The sequence below is a fragment of the Macrotis lagotis genome, chromosome X (genome assembly GCF_037893015.1).
Source record: "Macrotis lagotis isolate mMagLag1 chromosome X, bilby.v1.9.chrom.fasta, whole genome shotgun sequence".
Lineage (NCBI taxonomy): Eukaryota > Metazoa > Chordata > Mammalia > Peramelemorphia > Peramelidae > Macrotis > Macrotis lagotis.
Genome location: NC_133666.1, coordinates 67,539,670 through 67,565,039, shown reverse-complemented (window position 1 = coordinate 67,565,039; position 25,370 = coordinate 67,539,670). Strand labels below are relative to the sequence as shown.

The window sequence follows — 25,370 nt, the reverse complement described above, 5'->3', positions numbered from 1 at the left end:
AGGCTAGATTTGAAGGAAGATGAGTCCAGGCCTTGTGCTCTGATGCACTGATTCATCTAGCTGCCCCAACTCCCTATTATTGTGGCTAGTCAGTTGTTTCAAGTGGCACCTACTCTCCAGGACCCCATTTGGGGTTTTCTGGGCAAAGATACTGGAGTGGGTTACTATTTCATTCTCCAGCTCATTTTACAGATGAGGAAACTGAGGCCCAAGTTGAAGTGCCAGGAGGAGGGTCACACAGCAAGCCAGTTTTGAAGTTACAAGAATGAATCCTCCTGACTGCTGGAAGAGGACGCCATGCTGGCTGCCCACATGTGTGCAAACATGTAAAGGACAAAGTCATGGCTGAAAAGCAGCAGAATGGCCTGCAGACAGAGCGACTCTCACAGCACTGGGCAGGGAGGGGTGCAACAGCAAGTCTGCTGGAACTTCTCCCAGCTGCTCTGGGCAGCCCGCGTGAAGCAGAGGGTGCTGGGAGGCTCGGCTCAAGCTGGATACAAGGAAGAGGCAGAGCTGCTCCACCTGAGGAGCAAGCCAAGTGAAGGGGTCAGCACCGGAAGGATTTAAGTGCAAGGAAACCAGCTCGAGGGAGGAGCAAGTGCGGGAAGGGGGCAGGTACGGGAAGGAGCAGGTGCAGGGGAGGGGCAGGCGCGGGGGAGGAGCAAAAGTGGGGCGGGGTAAGCACGGGAGGCGCAGGCGCGGGGGAGGAGCAAGCGCGGGAGAGGGGCAAGAGTGGGCAGGGGCAGGCGCGGGGAGGGGCAAGCGTGGGAAAGGCGCAAGCAGAAGGAAGCAGCAAGCCCAAGGGTCCCAAGAAGCCCGGAGTGGGGGAGGGGATGCAGGAAGCAGCTCTGCTCCCAGCCCCCTCCGCACAGGCGCCGCCGGCCTGGCGCCCTCCAGGCCTTCCTCCTGCCCTGAGAAGAGCCCTCCAATGGAAGACCACCCTCCTGCTGTAAGGTAGGCTCCGGCCAGCTCACCTGAGCTCAAGCGGCCCTCCGGACAGCCCCAAGAAACGTTCCCGCGCAGACTCTGCAATTCGAAAGTGAGAGGCCCGCCTTGCGCAAGCTCAGAGGCCCAAATGGAGGCTCCGTCTCCCAAGGGGTGGAGCCAGTGTGCGTACGTGCCTACGTGCCTACGTGCCAACGGGTTCCCTAGGTAGCGTAGATGCATACGCAGGCGCACAAGTCGATCCGAAGCTGTAGCAAAAGGTTGCGCAGAAAGCCCGGACCGGATCGGGTGCTGGTCTCTGATTGGTGGGAATTCAGCGGGTCTGACTTGGATTGGTTGAGGCTTCCAGATGGCAATTTTTCGAATGCTCTCCCAATGTGGAAGCTGGCGCAGCCACCACTTAGTTCTAGGGAATCTAAGAGCGGCCTCGGCCATGGCTGCTTCCTGGGTTAATCTTCCACTAGGTTGCAGTAGATTCTCTCTGTCATCCTCAGGCATCCCTACCTGCTCCCTACGAACACAGTGGCGTCTCCATCCTTCAGTAGCAACAGTAGCAATGGTAGTAGCAGTAGGAAGTAGGAATAACAATACTAATAATGCTCTTCACTACACCCTGCCGTCCCTTCAAGCTGCATTTCTCCTCTGAAAAAGCTGCCTATGCTCAGGTGCCTCTTCCAATCCCTCTACCTCTGACGTCTGACTTGAGCATTCAACTAAAACTGCTCCTTTTCAAGGTATCAGGGATCTCTTACTTACCAAACCTAATGGGGGAGAGGGGGATTCGATCCTCATCCTTCTGGACGCCTTCCGTAGCCTTTAACGTTGCTAATCACCTTCTCCAGATGTACACGACACTATTCTCTCCCGGTTCTCCTTCCTTGCTGGCTCATCATGCCCCCTAACTATGGGTTTCCCCAAAGGTTCTGCCTTCAGCATTCTTCTCTTCTCACACTGTACCCTCTCTCTTGTGAACCTGTTCAGTTCCTTTGAGTTCAATCCAATGAAGATTTCCAGATCTCTATATCCATCCCCACTCTCTTCCATAAATTGTCTCTTGGTTATTTCAAACTGGATCTTGGGGAAACACCTCAATGTCAAAATGTTTAAAGTAGAACTCTATCTCTTTAACACCAGCACCGCAACTCACGCCTCTGCCGGTTGAAGGCATCACCAAGAATCCTGCCAGTCCCCCACCTTCATAATCTTACTATTTGCCTGGACTCCTCTCTTTCTCTGATCCCATACCTAGTGAACTGCCAAATTTTTCTGCTTCTAACTTTTTTTTAGGGTTTTTTTTTTTTTGCAAGGCAATTGGGTTAAGTGGCTTGCCCAAGGCCACACAGCTAGGTAATTATGAAGTGTCTGAGGCTGGATTTGAACTCAGATACTCCTGACTCTAGGGCTGGTGCTCGATCCACTGCTCCACCTAGCCACCCCTGTTTCTAACTTCTTAATATGCCTAACACCCAACCCCCTTCTCACCACTCCCACAGTCACTACCTTAATTCAGACCCTCTTTTAACTGTTGCCTAGATGGTTTTAACATTCTCCTAATTGATCTCCTGCCTCTCAAGTCGTGATACATGGGTCATTCCTACATACTGCTGTAATCTTTCCTAAGCATAGATGACTTTGTCACCTTCCCAGTCAACTCCAGTGACTTCCTGTTCTCTCTAGGATAAGTAGAAGCCTCTCTTTTAGTTTTTAGCATCCTTCATAATCTTGCTGGCACAGTGGATAGAGTGCCAGACCTGAGGTTAGAAAGAAAGACTCATCTTCTTGAGTTCAAATCTGACCTCACACACTTAGTAACTGTGTGACCCCAGGCAAGCCATTTCACCTTTTTTGCCTCAGTTAGTATCTAAAAAATGAGCTGAAGAAAGACATGGCAAACCATTCCACTATCTCTGCTAAGAAAATCCCAAAGGAGGTCACAAAGAGACTGGAGTAAAAAACAACTGTACAACAAAAATCAGCATTGAAAGACCTGGTGATTCGTATGAAGACAACAATCCACCACAATTCCAAATGTTATCAACCTCCACATAGTGAACTGATGAACTTAATGCAGATTGATGTATGGTTTTTCCCTCTTCCTTTGTTTTTTTTGTTTTTTATTTCCTTTTGAAATGACTAATGAAGAAATATGGTTTTTAATTACTTCAAATGTGTATCATAATCCTTACCTTCTCAATTGCTAGGAAAAAGGATTGGGAGGGAAGAATTTGGAACTGAAAATAAAAATGAAATTAAAAAATATGAAATCATTGAAGGTTGAAATTGTTTCAGACTCTGTAATTGTGGCTAGCATTGTTGAAGAGTAGTTGCTTAAATGCTTTTGGAATGACAAGAATCCAAAGTCCTCTGTAACAGTGTTTGTAACATACAGGTGGCACATGGAGTTAGGAATGCCAGAATTCAAATCCTGTATTGTGTAACCCTAGGCAAGTAACTTAACCTCTCTATATCTGTTTCCCTATTAGTTAAAGGTAGATCATATTAGCACCTTATGTCCAGGGTTATAGTGAAAATCAACTAAATTGAGATGTGGGACCCATTGTACAAACTTTCAAGATGGATCCAAATGCTTGCTAGCTTCATCCTTCTGCAGCTGGTTTCCCTGCCTCAAGTTTCTTCTGTCTGTCATTCATCTTCTATATGGGAGTCAAAATAATTTTCCTTAATCAAAGGCCTGATCATATCACTCCTCTCCTCAGTAAGCTCCAGTGGTTTCCTATTACCTCCTGAAGCAAATCTATGCCTCTCTATTTGGCTTTCAGCCCTTCTTACTTTTCCAGACATTTTACCCATGAATCCCTTTCTCAACTTTGCCACTTATTCCTCAGAGACAGAACTCCTTCTCCCGGTCTTTGCCCTAATTATCTCCCAGACCTGCAATGTCCTCTTTTTTCACTGTGCCCCCTCCCTTCAGTGCTTAATTCCTTTCAAGGTTCAATCCAAATTTCACCTTTGTTGAGAGGTAGGCAGAACTAGAACAACATACATAGTGACAGCAATATTATAAAGATTATCAATGGTAAAAAAAAAAAAAACTTATTCTGCTCTATACAATAACTCTCCACAATTCCAAAGGACTCTGGTTGAAGCATGTTATCCACTGCCACATAGAGAACTAATGAACTCTTAGTACAGCTTGAGGCATATTTTTTCTTTTTCTTTTTGAAACTTGGCTAATGTGGAAGTTTGCTTTACATGAGTATATAATTATAATGGGTTTTGTATTTCTTGCCTTCTCAGTGGCTGGGGAAGGAATCAGGGGAGGGAGAGAATCTGGAAATGAATGTAAGATAAAATTGAATTGGAAAAAAAGTCATCTTTATGTAATCTGGTTTCGACCAAAGCTCCAAGCATACCAACATGTTGTGGACCTGATTAAGGACCTTAGTGAGCGGACTCTAGAGTATTCTTGGCAAAAAATGGTGGAGAGAGAGTCCACCTTTAGATTAGCAGACATACATGGGAAGCTGACTTCATCATGTCCCTGTACTTGATTGAAATTCCAGAGCCTGCTGAGCATGGATGTTGTCCTGTGTGTGTGTGTGACAGTGAAAGAGAGAGAGAGATGCTTTCTCTTTTTTGAGAATTTGATTTGATTTGATTTGAGCTGAGATCTTATATTATTCTCAGCTGAAGAACTCATTCAGTCTTGTGTGAATATTTTAATCTGTTCAATTTCTCCGATTTCTATTTCCTCTATTGCTTGAACAGATTAGTTTCCTCATATTTGCTCTTTGTGATGATCTGCTGTGGAAGCATTGTTTGGTAGGAAGAAGCTATACATAAGCCATTTTATTCTGAACTTATTGTCACATAGATTTCCAATATTTGGAGGAGAAAGTTAGATCTACTACTACCCGAAAACCTCTAGAGCACCCAGGAGTGATCTCCAGGAGATGGTCCCTCCAACCCTTCAGTAGCATCCTGGATTCCTTGGATTCCTCCTCTTCTAAGAGATAGCTCAACTCTCCCCTCATCTGTATGCGGGAAAACCCCTTCCCCCCCCTCCCCACCCCGTGGTTTTATATTTAGATGATCCATGTGGCCACATAGATCGAATTTATACAAAAGCCTTTCTTGCTCCCCACATCTGTTACTGCATCTTCTTTTCTCCAACTGGGCTGTATTTATTTTTCCAAATTTTGTATTTATTCATCCTTGGACATGTTGTTTGCCTCCATTCCAATATAAGCCCCTTTAGGTCAAGGGCTATATGATATTTGCCTTTTTATTCCCAGAGCCTCTCTCAGCACCTACCTGGAAGGTACTAGTAGGCATTGTGTAAATAAAACTGACTCAAACGAAGTAGAGGCTGGGTCGACCTCTTGACTAGAGAGGAGCTCAGCCTTCTGGGCATGGACACCCACTGAACTGAGGGAAGACCTGGGAACATTTGTTCTATAACAGTTTGTTTTGTGACTTGGAGGGCTGGGGGATAGGAATATTGTAGGATAGGATATTGTAGAGTAACCAAAAAAGGGAGCTGGGACCCAGACCAGTTGTTGGGAGAAAGAGCTAAAGTATCCTGAGGAGGGGAAAGACTGCTGGATTTCGAATTTGGACTGGGTTTTGAATGCTGTCTCTGCCCTGTCTTACCTCTAGGACCTTGAATAAGTTACTTCTCCTCTGTGTGACTCAGTTTCCTCCTTTGCAGTAGTTGGTCTTTCAAAGCTTGGGTCCTTGATCAGTCTAAGAAGTATGAAGTCTTTGGATCATGGATGAGTTTAGATAGTTTCAGACAGGAAAGAATTAGAACTGGATGTATTTATACTTGAACCCTCAAAGGAAGCTGACCCTCCCATCTTTGCAAGGAGGAAGCCAGGGGAGGAGGAAGAGCCTAGAGGGAGTGCTAGTGCCTCTGGCCTCCTCTCACACCCACCCCACATGACCAAATGACAAATGACCTCAGCAGATTAGTGTTCCAAAACAGCATTGGCTGTGATGGCAGCAATTCAGGGACCTGCATTTTGGGGAGAGGCCTAGGTTGGTTGTGCTTTATTCTCCTCTAGCTGTGCTTCTAGCTCTCCTGACTGCTGCCAGGGCCCCACTTGGGAACCTGCCTTCCTCCTTCCCAGTTACCCCACCTGCTTTTTAGCTCTCTTTCCCTGGATAGAATGTTAGCTACTTGAAGGCAAGGGATCAACTTTCCTTTTGCTCATATTTGTTATCTCCAGTGCTTTGTACTATCCCTAGCATTATAGTAAGCTCTTAGAAAATGCCTATTGCTTGTTTCCTTAAATCTGAATATAGACCCTCATGAACCTCAAGTTAAGAACCTGTCTGTCCTATCTCAGTGAGCTCATCTGCTTCTATGGGTTTCGTGATCATCTCTCTGCAGATGAGTCCCAGATCCATATATCCAACCTTTGTCTCTTTCCTGAGTTCCAGTCTCATATTATCAAGTGCCTTTTAGAATTATTAAAGCTAGATGTCTTCTAAGCTTCTCAAACTCAAGATGTCTAAAACAGAACTCATCCTCCTTTGTTCCCATTGAAGGCACCCCCATTCTCCTACCATCTTAGCTCTCAACCTCAGTGTCACCCATGCTCCTTCATTCTCATCCCATGTATCCAATTATCACCAAGCCTTGTCATCTCTGGCTTCATGATATCTCTCATATTGTGCCATTCTGTCTATCCACACAGCTACCATTGTAGTTCAAGTCCTCTCCAGGCCTATTGCAGTAGTCTTCTAATTTGTCTCCCTACCTCAACTCTTGCCCCACTCCAATGCATCTCTCCACATGCCTGCCAAAGTTTTTTTTATAAAGTAGAAGTGACCACATCATCTCTGCCTCATCAAATTCCAATGCCTCTGTATCATCTCCAGGATCAAATATAAAGTCCTCTGTTTGGCATTCAAGTCTCTTCATAAATGTGATCCTTTCCTACCTTTCTAATTTAGTGTGACCTCAAGGAGCAAGAAGGGACCTTTGGTCAAGGGCAAGGTCAAGAAGGGACCTCTAGAACCTAGTCAGGTGCTGTCTGAAACAAGGACTCATCGCAAAGTCATATTCTATGTGGACATGAATTTGATGGTACTGTTATATAGGAACTAAGCTAAAATTGAGCCCATTCTCCTCAAAGTACAAAGTGGTATAGTATAACAGAAAGTTATCCCTAACTAGGAGATGTTTGTCCTTTTGTTACTGCATCTCTTCAAAGTAAATATCCTTTTATAAAAACTAATTGATATTAATCAGTTAAATGAAACTATAGCAATGGTACCAAAAAGAGTGTGAGGGAGGTGAACTTAAGGCAATGGCAGCAAAAATATCCACAAACCTCTCAAAGTATCCTAGAATCCTGAGGAGGAGATGTAGCTGGCTGCCACCAGACTGTGTTAGATATGGGAGTTCATCCAGAATGGATGTAGAGAAGAGGTACTCTGAACTTCTCAGGACGCCTGTAGAAGACTGGGGGGGGGGGGTAGTGACCTTCCTGGCTCTGAGTATTTCCCATATAGTTACTATGTACATATCATCTCTCCCATTAGAGCGTGAGCTCCTTAAGAACAGAAACTTTTTTTTGTCTTCTGACTGATTGGACCACCCCCCACCAAATGTTGTTCTTCTGTTCCCTATCTAAATACCTTTCTAATGGCTGAACTTCCTCAATGTGGCAGACTGAACTTTTCAGTTGACCAAAAGAACTAAGAGAGGGAAATTCCTCATTGTGATAGGAAATGATTCTCCTTCCACCTTAGAGAAGTGTCATAACAGAACTGGAAGCCTTTGAGAAGGCCATTTCTTCCAGAAATTGAATACCAGCCCAGACAGTCTTCTTCAAATTTCTAAAAGTTTATTTGGAAAGAATGAGACAAAAAAGAGAGGGGAGGGAGCCATTTACTCAGAACGGTGACACTTTTTCCAAAATGACAATCCCATTCTTCCCCTTCCCTGGCACAACCATCCCCAAACCATCAGAAACAAAACTGGTTTACCAACATCTAGCAAACCAACAGTTTCTATCAAAGGAAGCAATTTCTCAGACTGCTGGGCTCAAACACTTCCCCTCTCTAGTGAAGAGAGATACACAGATGTGGGTAGGGATGGGTCAGGCAGGACACTGCTCCTAGTAGCAAACCCGAACCCAGTTTAACCTCAGTGCAAAATCAGTAAAAAGGGAGCTTCTGTTTGGCAAGAAGTTATAGCTTCGCTTGGGCACTTTGGGGATGAGTTGGGAAGTAGCGCAGCTGGGGCTTGAGGTGCAGAAACATCGAACAGGCCCACCTCCTGCTCCCTTAGCTACAAGAGCCAGGCAGATAGAGCAGAAGCAAAATCCTGATTGGTAGCCGAGGAAGCTTGAAGCAAGGCAGCTCTGGGATTAGGAGATTCAGACAATAGTGGCTGGAGCAAAGGACTGCTCGGCTTGTACACTCTGTAGTCATTTGGGCTTAGGGAACTGGAACTAGATACAGTGAAAAGAATAGAGTTTGGATCCAAAGAATCAGGATTCAAACCCCAGCTTGGCCACTTCGTAACTCGGCCAAGTCATTGGAATTTTGGGGGCCTCCCCTCAGTTTCCTTATCTTGTCAAATAAGGGACTTTGATTAGAGAATCACTATACTTTTTGGTTCTAAATCAGTAATCCTTTTATTTCTCCATTATGATAGGATTAGATTTTTGGGTTGATTGCAGGTACCCCTTATTCTAAGTGAAAAATTTCAAGTTTACACAATGGATAAGGGAGAATGCTGATTGATTATCATCCAACACCTCAAATTTACTGGACCTGTATATGGGGTAAGATTAGTTAGAAGCACCTGCTGAGAAAATGTGCTATGAAAGCCCAAAAAGAAGAAATAAATCCAGAGGCCCAATTGTCATCTCAAGGGATTTCTAGGAAGAGAAGTCATTCCTGGAATCTGTGGAAGCAAGGGGGGCTAGGAAATGGGGACAGGTGGCAGAGTAGAGACCCAGAGTCAGTCAAATTGGAAAAGTGCCACATGGCCCTCCAAGCTATAGAACATCAGCCATCAACTTGGGGCTATCTCCATCTGTTTTCACCTTGGCTAGAATGCACCTGGTCCATAAAGTGAGGGTTATCTGTAGAGGATTAGGCGGAGAACAAAGCCTTCTCCTCCTGCACTCATATCTAGACACATTCGAGTCAAACACACAGCTCACATACACACTGCTCCCCCACAGAGAGTACTTGCTGGAAATTGATGCCACATAAACACCTGAGAAGTAATCTTACACACACATATACATGCAGCCAGATGTAGGAATGATAAAAGTGGTGGGGCTATGGCTGGGTCAGGAGCTAATTGGGGGCAGAAGGGAACACCAATATCAGAACCATCACGTGGCAGATTGAGTTCCCCCTTTCCCAGAAAAGCAATCAATTAAGAAATAAAAAGGACCAGAATGCACTGAGATCTTCCTGGGCTATTCAGAGGAAGCTGCCCGGAAGGTCCACTGTGTCAGGCTGCTATCTTACGACACTTTAACCTTGACCTTCTTATGGGAAGTGGCATGCCCCTCCCCACCCCTGGAGGAGGCCTTTCTCTCAATAAACTGTTCCTCAGGCTGGCGGGCAATCAGCAGGCGGCAGGTGAGCAAGATCCCGAAGACCAGGGCATGGGCATATCGCTTGAGGGGATCACCAACCAGCTGGTGAAAGAAAAGGACAACTAACACCAGCAGGAGGAGAAAGAAATTGGCGACATCTTTGGGACGGCCAGGGACCACGGTCATGATGATGCCACAGATCACTTCAAGGGTTCCGATGCTTTTTCGCAGAGCGATGGAAGTCACACCCATTTTCTTCAGCATGGGCAGGGCCCGAACGTAACTCTTGTAGGCACGTTTCTGGAATGAAAATATCACAAGGCAGCCATTGTATCAAACTTGGACTATGACATGGAAATGGAGAAAACTACCCTATAAATGTCTTCTTCCCATCACTTCCCTCCCATACAAGCCTGGGTCATGTTTCTCATCTCCTCACTGTGCTCTCCAAATAAAAGCAGTGGAATTAAAATTCAGTTACTGATAGACTGGCTAAAAAGAGAAGGCAGCCTATAAGATAGGAAATTAGCCTTGGACTCAGCAGTACTGGAATCCCTGGTGTCAGTCTTGCCTTTGTACACACTAGCTTTGTGATCCTAAGTGTAAAAGGTAGGTAGTTACCCTCCCAGTGCTCAAACAAGTCCCTTTGGCTAGAATTTGCAAGCCAACGTCCAAATTTTGCATCAGTGGAGGGAAATCCCATTGTAGGAGCCTCTTATACTAATGAAATTACAGGTATAGTATGTATGGGTAGTCATGCATATCTGTGTATGTGTATGTGTGAGATTGTATATGAGAGAGTATGTGAAAGAGTGTGTGTATGTGTGAGAGAGTGTATGACAGTGTATGAGGGAGTGTGTTTGTATCAGAGTGTGTAAGAGTATATATGTGTGTGTCAGAGTATGTGAAAGTGTATGAGTATGTGTAAGAGAATGTGTGAATGCTTGTGTGTGTGTGTGTGTGAAAGAGTGTGCATGAGTGTAAGAGAATATGTTTCTGTGTGAGTGTGTAAGATAGTATGTTTGGGGGAGTGTGTGGGAGACTGTGTACGAGAGTGTGTGAGTGTGTATAAGAAAGTAGATGTCTTTGTTAGAGAATGTATGGAAGAGTGTAATGACTGTCAGAGTGTGAGAGGATATGTGAGAGAGTGCATGTGAGTGTGTAAGGGAGTGTGTGTGTATGTATGTCAAAGGCTCTGTGAGACAGTATGGTTTGTCAGTGTGTGTGTGTGTGTGTGTGTGTGTTGGCTAAGGACTCTGAAATCCTTTTTGACACAGGTGTGGGCCAAGCAGAGTCTGGTATGATGGTACAGGATACCTGATTACCTTTCATGAAACTGATCCTTGCAAACGATTTTCAGGGTGCTAACAAGATACACTGAGGTCCTGAATTCAAATTCTGACTCTGCCACTTACAACCTGTATGAGCTTAGGCAAGGGCCTCAGTTTCTTCAACTGTAAAACAAGGTGTGTGTGGGGGGGGTTGTATCTTTTAGCTCCTGAGGTCCCTTCCATCTTGAAATCTATTCTTCTTGTGACCTCTAAAAATTCTACTTAGTGTACAAAATGTCCCAGCCTTCCAAATGCCAAATTCCTACTCCATTGAGATTCCCCTGAAAATTAAAATAAAAGAAAACAATAATGGTGTTAGAGCATGTAATAATAATAATAATATTATTATAATTATTATTTGGAATTTACTGCCATGAAACTTGTGATAATTCAGCCAAGGACCTTGTTGAAATTTACCTTTGTGGTATCTGTAAAGATAGAAAGTGTTTGCTAAACAAATGGTGTAAATGAGATTGCCTGGGAAGTGTTTCAACTGCTCAAGAGAAAAAAGCTTTCCCAGCACCCACAAACCTGTCGTCATCATCATTAAGAGCGATTTAAGGGTGACAGCATGCTACATCTCATCTCATTTGATCCTTTAGAAATGCCAGCTGTAAATCATACAGATAATTCTTTGAAATAAATGTCTAAAAACCTCTCCTAGGTAACATTTCTAGTTACTGTTTGCATTTGAAAACAGTAAACTTGCCTGCCTTTTCCAGTAATAGATCATTACCATTTTCCTCTCCTTTGGACTATCCTGGGCTCTGATTAGGTGGACCCTCTGAGCCCCATTCTAGCTCTGAATTCTGACTGTCTCAGTGTGGGGGGCTGTAGAATGCTCTGAGGAGCCTGCCAGTGGAAAGCAAGCAAGGGCAGGGAGAGGGGAGGGTCCCTGACTGCATTTGTAACAATAACACCTTTCATTTGGCCAGTGCTTAACAGTTTCCAAAGCACTTTCACACCCTCTGTCTAAGTTGATCCAAACAACAGCCTTGTGAGGCAGGTAGGAAGGAGGAAACTGAGGCACAGAGGTGGCCCAGGTACCAAGCTAGTAAGCTGCAGTGTTAGGTAAAAAGCCACAGGCTTTTCTTAGGGATCAAGAAAGGAAGGAAATCTGGACACAGTCTGATCTGCAACACTCTAAATTTAGGGAAGGCAAATTTCAAAGGGTTTGGAGGAAAGATAAGGTAGATTCCATGGACTAAAGTGCTTTGGGGGCTGTCAGCCCTGGAAGGCTTGGAGATGCCCAGAAAGAAATTCTAAAGACATAAAGGGAAGGAGTTCCACTAAGAAAGAAAATTGTGATGTTTGAGGAAGGCACTCACCAGCCAAGCAACTTCAATTTTAAAAAGTGATGTTCTAAAGATGGTAACAAGGCTAGGGAACACTAGAGGAATCCAAGACCCAAGAGCATGGCCCAATCTGATGCTATCTAGCCCATGCCCATGAGCTGACTAGCTTTGTGATCATGTCACTTACTAGTTATATAACTGATCAGGGTTTTTGATCTCTCTGAACCTCAGTCTTCTCTCCAAAATGGGGAAGATGATACCTGGATTCCCTATTTCATATGGGTTGTGATGAGGCAGGTACTTCGTAAATCTTCCACCAGAGGCTTGTAGAACTCACTCCCGTAAATGAGCTGCCCTGCTTCTTGCTAAGGGTAATTTCACTTGGATCAAGATTGGGGTTAGGAGAGAGGAGGGTCCCTGTGATTTACCCAACTCTTCACCTGCTATGTGTGGACTTGAACCCCAGACACCACTAGAGATGGCCAGGAGCTTGCTTCCCTTCTCTAACCACCCCACTACTCAAGGCTTGCTTGGGCCCCCCAAAGAGAGGGAAAGCTCAGGTCAAACTGTAGGCCAGGAAGGATGAGCTCAGGTTTTATTTCATTTGATTCAGTCACCAACCAAAATGCAAACACCTTACTGGGGGTCCTAAAATTCATTAGTGTCATTCATTGGCAGGGAACACCTACAAGGTGTCCCCAGTGGATGTGCACTGGGCTCCCTCAAAACCATTCTCCCCTACCTATGTGGAGAAATTGTTCTCAGCCTGGGGTGTCTGCAGTGAAACCCCCCCACTCAGAGCCATAACTAGGGCAGGGCAGCAGCTCAGTCACCAATCTTGGGGGTGGGGTGCATTTCCTACTCCTTCTAGACTAGAGACTGCTGTCCCTTCCCTATTGGCTAGAGAAGCTGGGTCCCAGGAGAGGGGAAGGGCTGGAGGAGGATGGAAGGGGAATGTCCTGGACCCACCAGGTCCCCTCTTTTTTGTGATGCTGCTGTGGCGCCCCCTCCCCAACTGTTTTTGCCCCAGGTGAAAACAACCTCTAGTTCAGCCACTGCTGCCATCCCCTTTTTTCTCCTTTTCTCCAGTTCCCAGCCTGAGCTGTGTCCCCCCACACACACCCCACCCCACCCTTGGGAGGTGGGGCTCTGGTTGGAGCCATCAAGTCAGAACCGGCAGATGCAGGCTACCGTCAGCGGAGTGAGAGGAGAAGGGGGCTCATTGGGAGGTGCTGGGAGAAAGAGCCAGAAAATACTAGAAAGTTCCACGGGCAGCGCCTGGTGCCCGGAGGAAGTGCACCCCCCATCTCCGGGGGGTGGGGTGGGGGATGAGGGGGATGAGACGATGGCCAGCCGGCCCCCTTGGCTCATCCCAGACACACACAGAAGCGACAACCTGCCCCAGACCTGGCTTTGCGCACCGGGCTGGCAGAGCCGGGAGACAGCCGGGCCCCGGAGCCCCGTGAGCCCCCAGAGGCCAGGACCGACCCCCCCCCCCACTTTGGCTCTGGGGAACCAGCCTAACCTGAAGTAGCGGAGCTGCTCCTGTCTCTGCTCCCCTCATCAATGAACTCTGGGGCCGTGGCGGCAGGGACCCCCGGCTCCCCGCTTTGGGGGGAAGCCAGGTGCCCCCCAGCTTCACTGTGCAGAGGAGCAGGGCTGGGCGGCCCCTCCCCCTGCAGCATTCCAGCCCTCCCCGGGAGCTCCCCATGAAATCGCCCCTCCACGGCTCTTCCTGCTGCAAACTTGGGGGGAGAAGGGGAGAAGGTGACATTTCAGGGATGAGGAGGATGAGATTAGAGGAACCCGTCTCCCCAAGCATCCCCAAGCCCCCCCACCTAAGTGTGGGGTACTCCTGAGTCCCCACTGCCCGCATTTACCATCTCGCTGTAGGCATCCTTGCTGAGTCTGGGGGTCAGCTTGATGGTCCCCATGAAGACAAAGAAGAGCCCCAGGGCCACGGAGAGGGCCACGATGGTCACGGTCCTGGGGGAGGCCATTGGGACCGGCAGGGCAGGTCCTCCCGGCTCCTTTCTCTTTGGACTCCCTGGCTGGCCCCGAGCCAGGCAGTACCCACCGAAGGGCTGGAGGGAGGAGGGAAGCTGCCCAGACAGCAGGAGCAGCAGCAGCAGTCTGCTAGGCTGCTGGGAGGATGACAAAGAGAGGAGGGAGCCAGGGAGAAACACGGGAGCTGGAGATTCCACTACCTCGGGTGCTGGGTCCTAGTGCCCCATCCACCGTGGGAGCCAGGGCACAGTGCCAGCCTGGCTCTGGGCTTATCTCTCTCAGGGACAATGAGCCTTGGGGAGAGTACCCAAGGCCATTGTTGACATTCCTTTCTCTGACATTGTCAAGGGATTCACTTAGGAGAGTTGGCCCAAAAGACCCAGAGGGATGGGACTTGGTCATCACCCACCTTGCCCTCCACCACCTATCTGACCATCCACCACCCTCCTGATATCTAGGCTCACAGGTCTTGAAGCTTACTACCTCCTGAACACTGCCAAGTTCTTTTTTCAGATACTTTGAGGAGTTAGAGGATTCCTCTTGGAAAGGAGCTGACATCTACCTCCCTAGGGCTCAGGAGAAGTTAGGCCTTTCCCACAGGAGCAGCACTGATTTTCCAATATTTGGAGAGCTTTTCACCTACCTTCTGTTCCCCCTCCCCACCCACCCACTCTGTCCTCTAGGCTTCACCTTTCCAGCCCCTTCAAGGAAGGCATCATCACCTAGCACTCTCATGATCTGGGCTGGATGAGTGCCAGGTAGACCCAGCCACCAGACTCCCATGATCCACTTGGCTTTGGGGGGCTTCCAAGACATCCTGTTGACTCATATTGACCTTAGAGTCTTTGACCACCCTCCACATCACCCACACTTCATTCAGAGAATCTGCTGCCCTGCTTGTCTCCATTGTCCCCTTCCTCCTCTGTCTGACTTCTCTTCTTCATATCCCTTCATTTCTCTTTTACCTCTTATTTCTTTTTCCCCTACTCATATGTTAGGCTGTACAAATATTGCTTTGCTTAATGGTGGTACAGTGGGCTAAAGAGATCACTGACTTTTGCCAGACAAAGCCTTATTCCTTGTTATTTTCCAGTTCAAAATCCTTCTGGGCCTTCTCATTATCTATAGGATAAAGTGCAAACTCTTTAGCCTAGAATTCCAGGCTCTCTGTAATCTGGCATCCTCTGCTTTACTAATCTTATTTCCCTTCCATCCTGAGAATCCTGGACTGTAGCCAGACAACCTTATCCCCATGTCCCCCTTCACGTACTTGATGCTTTCCACCTTCCATGAGTCTGATCATTCCATGCCCACATCCTGGAAAAATAAATCCATTTATTGAAATCCTACCCCTTTTTGGCTCAACTAGAATGAGCACCCTAGCTGAAGTGCTTTTTTTTCCCTTCCATCTTTTCTTGGGGCTCTGTTTCAATTGCTCATATAATAGAAATACTGCCTTGTCTTTTGGTTATCTGCTTAGCTTTCCTCTCTCTCCTCCTAAAGCCTAAGTTGTTTGAGGTGAAGAACTGATTCTTAGACTTCTTATCTCCTGTTATACTCCTTCTCACTCTGCTAATCCCCTGCATACTTTATACATATTGGGTGATCAACAAAAGATGTTTGAAATGAACAACAGGGAAAATGCAAACAGGTCTGTCATTGATACTCCATAGACAGTAAGCCCTGGGTAAAAATGTTCTACCAAGTGGTTCATTGGATAGAGTGCTGATGTCAGGAAGACTCACCTTCTAGATACTTTCTAGCTATATGACCTGAGCAAGTCATCTAATCCTGTTTGCCTCAGTTTCCTCCTCTGTAAAATGAGCTGGAGAAGGAAATGCCTAAACCATTCCAGTATCTTTGGCAAGAAAACTTCAGCTTGGGTCATAAAGTGTTGAGCACAACTAAAGTGACTGAACAACATCTCTCTATCTACCTGTCTTTTCTATAGGACAAGTTGTCTACACCCTCTGAACAGAGACCTGATCTTTCCTGAAGTTCTAGAAGTATTGTTGAACAAATGAGATATTATAAAGCTCTTTGCAGTAGGTGACTGCCACTTAGTAGGGGCTTGCTGTTGTTATTCAGTGATATTGAAGTCTTGTGACTCTATGCACCATTTATTGTCCATCTTGGCAAAGATTCTGAAGTTCCTTTTCTTCTCCAGTGGATTAAGACAAATGGAGGTTGAGTGACTTGGCCAGGGTGTACACACACACACACACACACACACACACACACACACAAACACACACACAAACACACACACAAAGAGTAGTAAGTGTCTGAGGCTGGATTTGAATTCAGATCTTTTTGCTTGTGTTCTATTCACCGAGTTGTCCAGTGGGTACTTGGAGTTGTTCAGTCAATTTCAGTCATGTTCAATTCTTCATCATGTCATTTGGGGGTTTTCTTGGCAAAGATTCTCAAAATAGTTGGCTATTTCCTTCTCTAGTTCATTTTACAGAGGAGGAAAGTGAGGCAAGCAGGATTAAGTGACACCTAGCAATGTCTGAGTTGGATTTAAATTCAGGTCTCCTTGCTTCTAGGCCTAGCTGCCCCAATGAATGGTCAGTAAATGTTTTTTTTCATATTGCTTATCCGGATCCTTCCAATCAATCATTAGGTGGCATTGATCAACATTCCAACCAGCAGGTTTCCTGGACAGGAACTTCTGTCAGTCTTCAACTCATTGCATTCCTGCAAATAGTATTTGGACCCCACAGCTCTCTAGAGGCTGGGTACCTGGGTGACTGCCCACTTAGCCCTCTCCGTCTCTAAGCTGGCCTCAGGCCTCAGCCCATGCTTTGCCTCCATCTGCCAGCAAGCTACCCAGGCTATGTTGTTGCTATCTACCTGCTCCATCTTTTTCTTGTTCTGGTCTTTGTATTCATTCATACTATGCCTTCTGTTCAGCAGCCTCTATCTCTCAACCTCTCCAGCCCCCAGTTGCTTTCCCTGGCTGCCACTCTGGTCTATGTGTTACCTTTCTTGAAAACTTAGACCCACTGCCCAGCTCAGGACTTGGCACACAGGAAGGGCTTAATAACTGGATTTTTTATTCATGGATCCCTTGGACAGCAAAGAAATGTGACTCCCACAGAGAGATATGATTAGGTCACAGGCAATGGGTCACACAGTTCACTGAGCAGATATGGTAGAGATATTTGGAAAGGGGTAAGGGCAGAATCCTGGGGTCTGTTGCCAGGGCTGGGGGGCCCTGAGCAAGGCTCCTCACTCCCTAATTTGGAAAATGAGGTGCTGTGATGGTAGTAGAGGTTCCTTCTTATTGAACGAGTTCGGAGTTAGACGGGACTAGGGTCAGGGGTCCGGGGAGATCAACTTGGACCGATCCGGTCCCCTCCCCGACCTCCCCCAGGTGGCACAGAGGAGGGCCTGGGCGCGCCCCAGAGAGGATGCTCCGAAGGAAGGGATGCTCTGAAGGCGGCCGGCCGGCTGCGGAGGAGAGCGCCAAGCGGTCCCGCCCCCACGAGCCTCTGCTTTCGGCTCTGATTGGTGACTCGGGGCCCCACCCACAGCCGTCTGCCCTGCACGGCTCGGGATGCCAGTTTGGGAGCCCGCTCTGCCCGGAAGTGCCAGGTTCCCGCGTGTCCCGGGACCTGAGCCGAGGGCAGAGGAGCCAGGCCGCCCGATGGCTAGGTGCCAACCTGCTCCCCCCCTCCCCGGGACTCCTCCCTCTCCCTGCGGCCGGGGGCCTTCCCCCCAGGCGGGGGCTGCGGTGGAGGCTGCAGTGGCTGCTGCGGCAAGTTCGGGGAGCCACGTGGGCTAACGAGGGCCGACAGCTGGGGGGGGGCGGGGGAGTGGGGATGAGAGTGAGACTGCTGCTGCTGCGGCAGGGGTGGGGGTGGGAGCGCTGGGAAGGGATGGGATGGGATGGGGAGAGGAGGGGAGCGGAAGAGATGGGAAGCAGAGGAAAAGAATGGATGCCGAGGAGAGGCAGGGAGAAAAGACCAGCAAAAGGAAAGCTGGAAAGAAGAGGAGAAGGGAAGCAAGGAGAAGGAGAAGGAGGAAAAGGACCACGCAACTGTTAGGTGCCAGACTTCGTGTTAAACCTGGGGATACACTATTGTCAGGAGGAAGGAAGGCACCTTGGGGCTATAGGCTGTGGCCCCCCACCCTTAAGTGCTTCTTTTGGTTTCAAGGACTTCAGCCAAAAGTTGGACCCTACTTTGTAAAAACAATAAAAAGCCTTAGGCTTGAATGAGGTATCCTATCCTATTGGTGATCAATGGAGCCTCAATTATTGACCTGTGCTAAATCTTAACTTGGCCATATGATCAGTTGTATCTCAGATAGTAAAGTTCCATGTTCTCTTCTCTCTAGTCCCTCCCCTAGCCACTAGGAAAAGCTCACAATAGAATGCCCATTATACTTGGGGAGCCATGTAAAACATTTCCATATTAACCACGTGGCAAAAAGCACACAAAATAAAGTGAAAAAAAATATACTTCAATTTGCACTCAAATTGTTTTGAAAAAATAATTTTACTTTTTTATCAGCAAAAATATGTCATTTCTCTTCTCCCCTCCCTCATTAAGAATGGAACAAAAAAACAAAAACCCTGTTACAAACTTGCATAGTCCAGCTAAACGAAAGGAATTTCCTCATTGGCCATGTCCAAAAGAAAAAATAGGGATATGGAACACATCTGTGTCTCATTACTGTACTTTGAATTTCCCTTCTGTCAGGAAATAGTCCCCTGGTATTTCAGTTGGCCATCATGAAGATCCAAATTCCCAACTTCAGATACTCTTCTTCCCACTCAGAGCTTGGTTGAACTTTACCTCTCCAAAATCTTCAGGCTACCTGAAGCCCAAGGGCTAAGGAGCTGGGTGCAGGGCAGGTTCTCTCCTCATCTTGGCTAACTTTTCAGCCTTTACAAAAAACTTTTAACAAAATGATTTTAATGCAGCTTATCTATTTGAAAAAAAAGCCTCAGAACCAAGTGTGATCCCTAAATGTTCCTAAGCTAATTATCTCAAGACAGTGAGTGCCCCTGTCCTCCCTTATAACAAAGAACCCACTGTCAAAAGAAAAGGGCACCTGCCCTTTCCACAATAACTTCTCATTATTTCTAAGGAACATTTGGTGCCTAAAATCTTGGAAACATATTTCAGTTCAGTCCAACTGTAAAAAAGGCCTTGTTTTAGAATACTATGTTTTTATCTTTGTAAAACAGAGTAGTAATGTTGCTTCTTGGGCTCCTAAGACCACTGGAAGCCCCTGCTTCCAGCCCAAGCTCCATAGCCATCACTGAGTGGGGTACACAGTAACTGTGGAGAAAGAGTCCACTTTCTTGGACACCACCAGTACCAACTGATGACCAACAGCTCTACAACCATGAGAAAGGGTTCCAGTCCTACTTCCCCACTTAGCCTCTATAGCTGTTATCCCTGGAGACACATCCTTGTGCAGATGGGACCTGGCAGCTACAGTATCTGAAGACTCCCAAAATGCCCACTACCTAAGTCCTTAGTACTGTCCAATGCCTCAGCACCATAAAGGGATGTGATTATCAATCAATAGAAGTGCCATCACCCTTCCATCTGTTTTCAGGAAACTAGGTGAGCAATCTAGGAGAAAGAATACCAATCTTGGACTCAAGAATACGTGAATTTGAATGATGCTGCAACCATCTACTGTGTAACCCTAGGCAAGTCACTTAAGTTCTCTCTGCTTCTGTACCTCATCTGTAAAATAGGAATAACAATAGCATCTACCTCGAGAGGGTGTTGTGAGTATAAAATGAGATAACATAGCTTTACAAACTTTAAAGGCTCTTTATAAAATGCTACCTATCATTTTTTTGACTCATAGTTGCCTCTACATCTTGGTGATGCATAACATCAGGAAAACCTAGATTCAAATCCTGCCTGGAGACACTTAGCTCTGTGATCCTAGGCAATTACTTAGTCTCTGGGCCTCAGTTTCCTCACCTGTTAAAAAACCTCAGAGGGCTACTATGAGAAACAGCCTGAAAATGAACATAAACAAAATATTTAACAAACTTGTAATGCCATTATAAATACTAGCTATCATCGTTACTTACAGCTGATACCTTTATGGTTCATTTCCCCCTTTAGAACAGGAATTCCTAGAACAATTTATATAACAAGAAAAAAACCCAACAAACAACTTTGAAAGACTCTGATTGAAACACTTGGAAGAATTCTTCCATGACTAACTGCTCTCCCGAGCAGTCTACCACAGAGGGGTTGGATATTTTCAGACTTGGCTAATGCAGAAATTGATTTTGCTCATTTATCTATATTTGTTACAAAGATTTTGGTTTTCTTTTTCTTTTTTTGGCCAGTGAGGATGGAGGTAAGAGGGAGAGAAATTTTATTTTTGTTTATTGAAAAAAGCGTAACGTTAAATTGACTAAATAAATAAACTGTATTGAAGGAAAGAGAAAGAAGCACAGACAAGCAGGAAGTCCCACAGAGAATTTGTATATACTTTAAAAAAAGAAGAGTATGAGTGTGAAGTTTCATATAAAATATTCTTTGTATGGAAATGTGTTTTAGGGGATAACTTAAAAAAACTATTTCAAAAATGCAGGTACCTGTCCCAAGTGTTTGACACCTAGTAGGCTCTTAATAAGTGCTTTTTTGTTGAATCCTTCCAATACCATTAGGTAACTTAATTAGAAAACAATGTAAACACCTCAGAACATCCTACTAAATGGTAAAGAAATTCCCCCCTCTTTCTGGACTTCTCTCCAGCCTTTGACACCCTCTCCTGCACTGTTTCTCCTCTCTGGGTTTTGCTGACCCTATTGTCCCCTGAGTCTCCTCCCAACCTATCAGGTCATTCCATTATGTTGGTTCATTATCCAGGTTCTACTGTCCACTTACGATCAGTATCCTACAGGACTCCCTCCTGGGTCTTTTTTTCCCTTCTCCCTCTTGAGAGAAGAAACCACCTTGGTTAGTGGTCTTGGCAGCTCCTGTGGGTTCAAGTTATCATATCCTTTCACTTGTGATTCTCAGACGTCTATATCAAACCCTAGTCAATCTCCTCCATTATAATAGACATCTGAAACTCAATGTCTAAAATAGAATCAATTCTCGTTCCCCAAACCCTCCCCTCTTACCAACTTCTCAGTTACAATTAGAGCACCACCATTCTCTCACAATTTCGTTGTTACTGGCAACTCTTCATTCTCCACCCACCTAACATATCCAGTTTATTGTCAAAGTTAATGGGAAGGTCATTTCAACCTTCACAATATCGTCATTCTCTCTCTTCACAGGGCTCTCATCACCTCACACCTAGACTATTGCATTATCTTTCAAGATCGACTCTCCAGAACTGTTACCTACTTCAACGAAGAATCCTCCATTCAGCTGCCAAAGTGATGTTCTTAAAGCACAGTAGTCTGATCATATCAACCTCAACTCATTAAGCCCCAGTAGCTCCCTATTACCTCCAGGATGAAATAGAATAGCCATTCATATCTAGCCCCTTCCTATTTTTCCAGTGTTCCCACACCTTTCTCTTCCACTGACTTGATGATTTTGCATCCCACAGAAAGAAGTGATTAGGTCACAGCCAATGGGTCACATAACTCACTGAGCAGATCTGGTAGAGATATTTGGAAAGGGGTAGGGATGGAATCCTGGGGTGGCCTTCTTTCTATTTCTTGAATATGACCCTCCATCTCCCACAATACACTCTTTGCCTTTTTTTTAGGTTTTTGCTAGGCAATGGGGTTAAGTGGCTTGCCCAAGGCCGCACAGCTAGGTCATTATTAAGTGTCTGAGACCGGACTTGAACCCAGGTACTCCTGACTCCAGGGGCCGTGCTCTACTGCGCCACCTAGCCACCCCGTGTTTGCCTTTTCACTGGCTCTCCCACCTCACCTTTGCCTACTAACTTCCTAGACTTCCTACAAGTGCCAGCTAAAGTTCAACCCTCCCCAATATTCCTTACTAACGGTACCTTTCCTCTGCTATTATCTCCAGTTTATCCTGAAAATAGCTAGTGTGTACATTATTGCTTGCATGTCATCTCTACCCCCTCTTTGATTAGAATGTGTCTCTCTTTGTAACCCTCTCACTTGAGTACAATGCTCAGGTCATAGTAAACACTTAAAAATGCTTGTGACCCGGATGCCTGCTGGCCTGCCTGCTGTCCCAAAGCTGCCATAAATCTTCATGGTATTCTAACTTCTGGACTTTCTCACAATCCCCACCACCACCATCCCATCACTAAGATTGTTCACAACCAGCTTACAACTTAGATACAACCTGTATCTAAGATCAAGTTGATGCTACTGAAACTTCTGTTTTTGCCAATAACTTATACTTTGAAAGGGAATCCTCCAAATAGAATCCAGCATACATATATTATCTTATTGGATCTTCCCAACAATCCTGCAAGGTCGTGATGATGATGAGGTTTGTCCTTTGTTCTTGAAGAGGACCACGACATCAGGGAGGTGATGCCATGACAAACACTTGAATTGGCTTTGAGTGAGGAGGCTATGCTAAGTCCCCAGCCTCACTTTCTCCTCCAAAGTCATCTAGATCCAGTGGCCAGATAGGAATCAGAATGACTGGAGATGGCCCTGGATATGAGGCAATCAGGGTGAAGTGACTTGCCCAAGGTTACACAGCTAGTATATCATGTATCCGACTCCTGATTCGAACTCCCATCCTCCTGACTCCAAGGCCAGTGCATTATTGAGAATCTGTCTGAAATAACACCTATAGAATTTCAAGTGTGAAAAATAGGAAGAGGAAAGAGTCTGTAGTCATTCAAGAACAAAGGATCTCAATGACTCTATCACTGGTGTGATTCATGGGATACATGCTTTCTTGTAATTCAGAGTACCTTTGCAGGGAGACTATAAACCCCCAATATTTTGCCCATCTTTTCTGTATTGCTTTGTCAAAGCCATATACCTCCACAGTGTCCCAAGAAGACCTGTAATCTCTAGTGATGAAAGACTGTGCTCTCAATTCTAAATGGTGAGGCTAGCTATTAGCTACTATTGGTATCACCATCTCCATTTTATAGAGGTGGAACCTGAAACTCAAGAGAGATGAAGGTATTTGCCCAGAATCACAAAGCCAGGAAGTAGAAGAGGAAGGATTCAATCAATAAATAAATCAATCAGTCAATCCATCATTTAAATCTTAGCCCTTTCTAATCTGTGTGGGCCACTACAGATACAAATGCTATGGATGCCATCCCTTTTAGCACAGAACTTGTATTCTATTGACCTGGAATCCAGGCTTCCTGAGTCCTAGTGCAGAAACCTGTTTCCCCTAGCTCCCTGACACCCACATAAGTACCATTAGTGTGGTTCTTGTTCTTCAGGGTCTGCTTTCTTTACTGCCTCATTTCATGCAATTCTCATAACATCTTGAGTTTTTATTTATATTCACAATTCCCAAAGTTCCATTCTCCCCTGCCGGAGACTTAGCATGGGGATTACTAATCTTTTTTTTCTTTTGGCCATAGATTCCTTTGGTGAATCTGTCAGTCTGGTGAAACTGATAAGCTCTCTTTCTCAGAATATTTTCTTAAAATTCATAATTGAAAAAATTTCAGTTAGAGGTTGGGAAAATATATGTTGCTTTCCCCATCCAAGTTCAGACCTTCTGAAATCTATCCATAGACCCTTGGTTAGGCATTTTGTTTGTTTCCCATTTATTTTTTTCTTTTAGGTAATTGGGATTAAGTGACTTGCCCAGGGCCACCCAACTAAGTATTTGAGATCACATTTGAACACAAGTTCTCCTGACTCTAGGGCTTATCCCCTATACCACCTCACTAACACTTTTCCCACTTCTTGCTGTTGGAAATGTTGTGTCTATGATTATTTTTAATAGTTAGTCTTTTCTTCCCAACAGACTAATGTTTATAAGGGTTAAAGTAAGTTGTTTGCCTGTAAATCCCCCACATTGTTTGTTTCCCAGGTTACCATAGCCCAGAAGTTTGTCCTTAAGTGTAATTAGGCAGCCTGGGCTTTGGAACACAATTACAGTCTGTTCTCAGCCTCAAAAGGAAATCTTATAGAACCTTTAAAGTTCTGCTGGTGATGCCACCGACAGAAAATATTGAGGTACAAGATGATGAACGATTTCTCTAGCCCCCAATTTCAGACAGTGGTACTCAGGAATCTTTAATTAAACTATGACTCCTCTTAAATAGATTGGGTTAATTAGAGAGCTTTAATTTCAGAATAAAAGAGGTACCCAATGAGCATGAAAAGCCTGGATGATATGAGTCACATCGACAAGTGCTGATGGTGATCTATTTATATTTATTTAAAAACAGCAATGACAGAATTTGAGTTTGATAGAATACCTCCTTTCACATTACCCCTGGAAAACATATACAATTGTCCAAATAAGGTATAAATCAGCCATAGTTTGAGGTCCACAATTGTACTAGTCAAACTGTGGTTATACTAAATTAACTAACTCTCCTTGCAGTCCCAGACTTGTACTTCAGAGGGAGCCATAGAAAACTCTGGGTGACACCCATCTCCCACCCCCCTCCCCCTATCTTTTGTATGCATTGGATTGCCAAAGTGATATCTTTCTGACTGAGGAAGATATGTGAATATAGTATAAGCCAGAGGGTCAGCAATGCAACAGAGGAGAGGATTTTTCAACTCTGATCATACAACAGGATAGGGAGAGTGCTTTAGAAGTAAATGTTTATTGTCCGCCCTAACAGCAACATGGGGGTGATGATCAACCTTAATGGACTTGCTCATTTCCTAAGTGCAACAATCAGGGATAGTTTTAGAGGATCTGTGATGGAGAAACCCATCTGTATCCAGAGAAGGAACAAAGACCAAAGATTATTACCTTCAGTTTTTTTTTGTTGGTTTTTTTTTTCAAGGCAAATGTGGCCCAAGGCCACATAGCTAGGTCATTATTAAGTGTCTGAGACCGGATTTGAACCCAGGTACTCCTGACTCCAGAGCCGGTGCTTTATCCACTGCGCCACCTAGCCACCCCTTATATATTTCCTTTTTTTTTTTTTTTTTTTTGCCAGGCAATGTGGTTAAGTGGCTTGCCCAAGGCCACACAGCTAGGTCTTTATTAAGTGTCTGAGGCTGGATTTGAGCTCAGATACTCCTGACTCCAAGGCCAGTGCTCTATCCACTGTGCCACCTAGCTGCCCAATACGTTCAGTTTTTTTAAAAAAAATAGTTGTCTTATGTACTATGCAATTTGGCTATCTCTAATATCTTATTTTCTCCTCAAGGATAT

The 25,370-nt window shown here is 45.4% G+C and overlaps 2 protein-coding genes and 1 long non-coding RNA gene across 4 annotated transcripts in view; 1 reads left to right on the top strand and 2 right to left on the bottom strand.

Moving 5' to 3' along the window:
• The window catches only part of CENPI (centromere protein I), a 59,020-nt gene extending 57,924 nt beyond the window's left edge, over positions 1 to 1,096 (bottom strand). For both annotated transcript variants that reach the window (XM_074207238.1, XM_074207239.1), the window contains exon 1: positions 975 to 1,096. The gene's annotated coding sequence lies outside the window, so the exon portion shown is untranslated. The remainder of the gene's footprint in view (positions 1 to 974) is intronic.
• On the top strand, positions 785 to 25,173 carry LOC141502487 (uncharacterized). The gene is made up of 3 exons (XR_012472552.1): positions 785 to 954; positions 19,690 to 19,786; positions 21,389 to 25,173. It is a non-coding gene; the product is annotated as an uncharacterized LOC141502487 (long non-coding RNA).
• On the bottom strand, positions 7,744 to 14,285 carry TMEM35A (transmembrane protein 35A). Its single transcript, XM_074202689.1, has 2 exons — positions 13,986 to 14,285; positions 7,744 to 9,779 (listed from the first exon to the last, which is right to left on the bottom strand). Exons 1-2 carry the CDS (start codon positions 14,103 to 14,105, stop codon positions 9,405 to 9,407), a joined length of 495 nt encoding a protein of 164 aa, XP_074058790.1. The 5' UTR covers positions 14,106 to 14,285; the 3' UTR covers positions 7,744 to 9,404.
• Positions 25,174 to 25,370: the final 197 nt, after the last annotated feature.

What these genes read in the sequence shown, in the direction of transcription:
- TMEM35A (XM_074202689.1), bottom strand. Translation starts at nt 14,105, where the DNA reads ATGGCCTCCCCCAGGACCGTGACCATCGTGGCCCTCTCCGTGGCCCTG. An exon ending in AGGATGCCTACAGCGAGATG is followed by an intron (nt 9,780 to 13,985) that starts GTAAATGCGGGC and finishes TTTTCATTCCAG; the next exon opens with AAACGTGCCTACAAGAGTTA.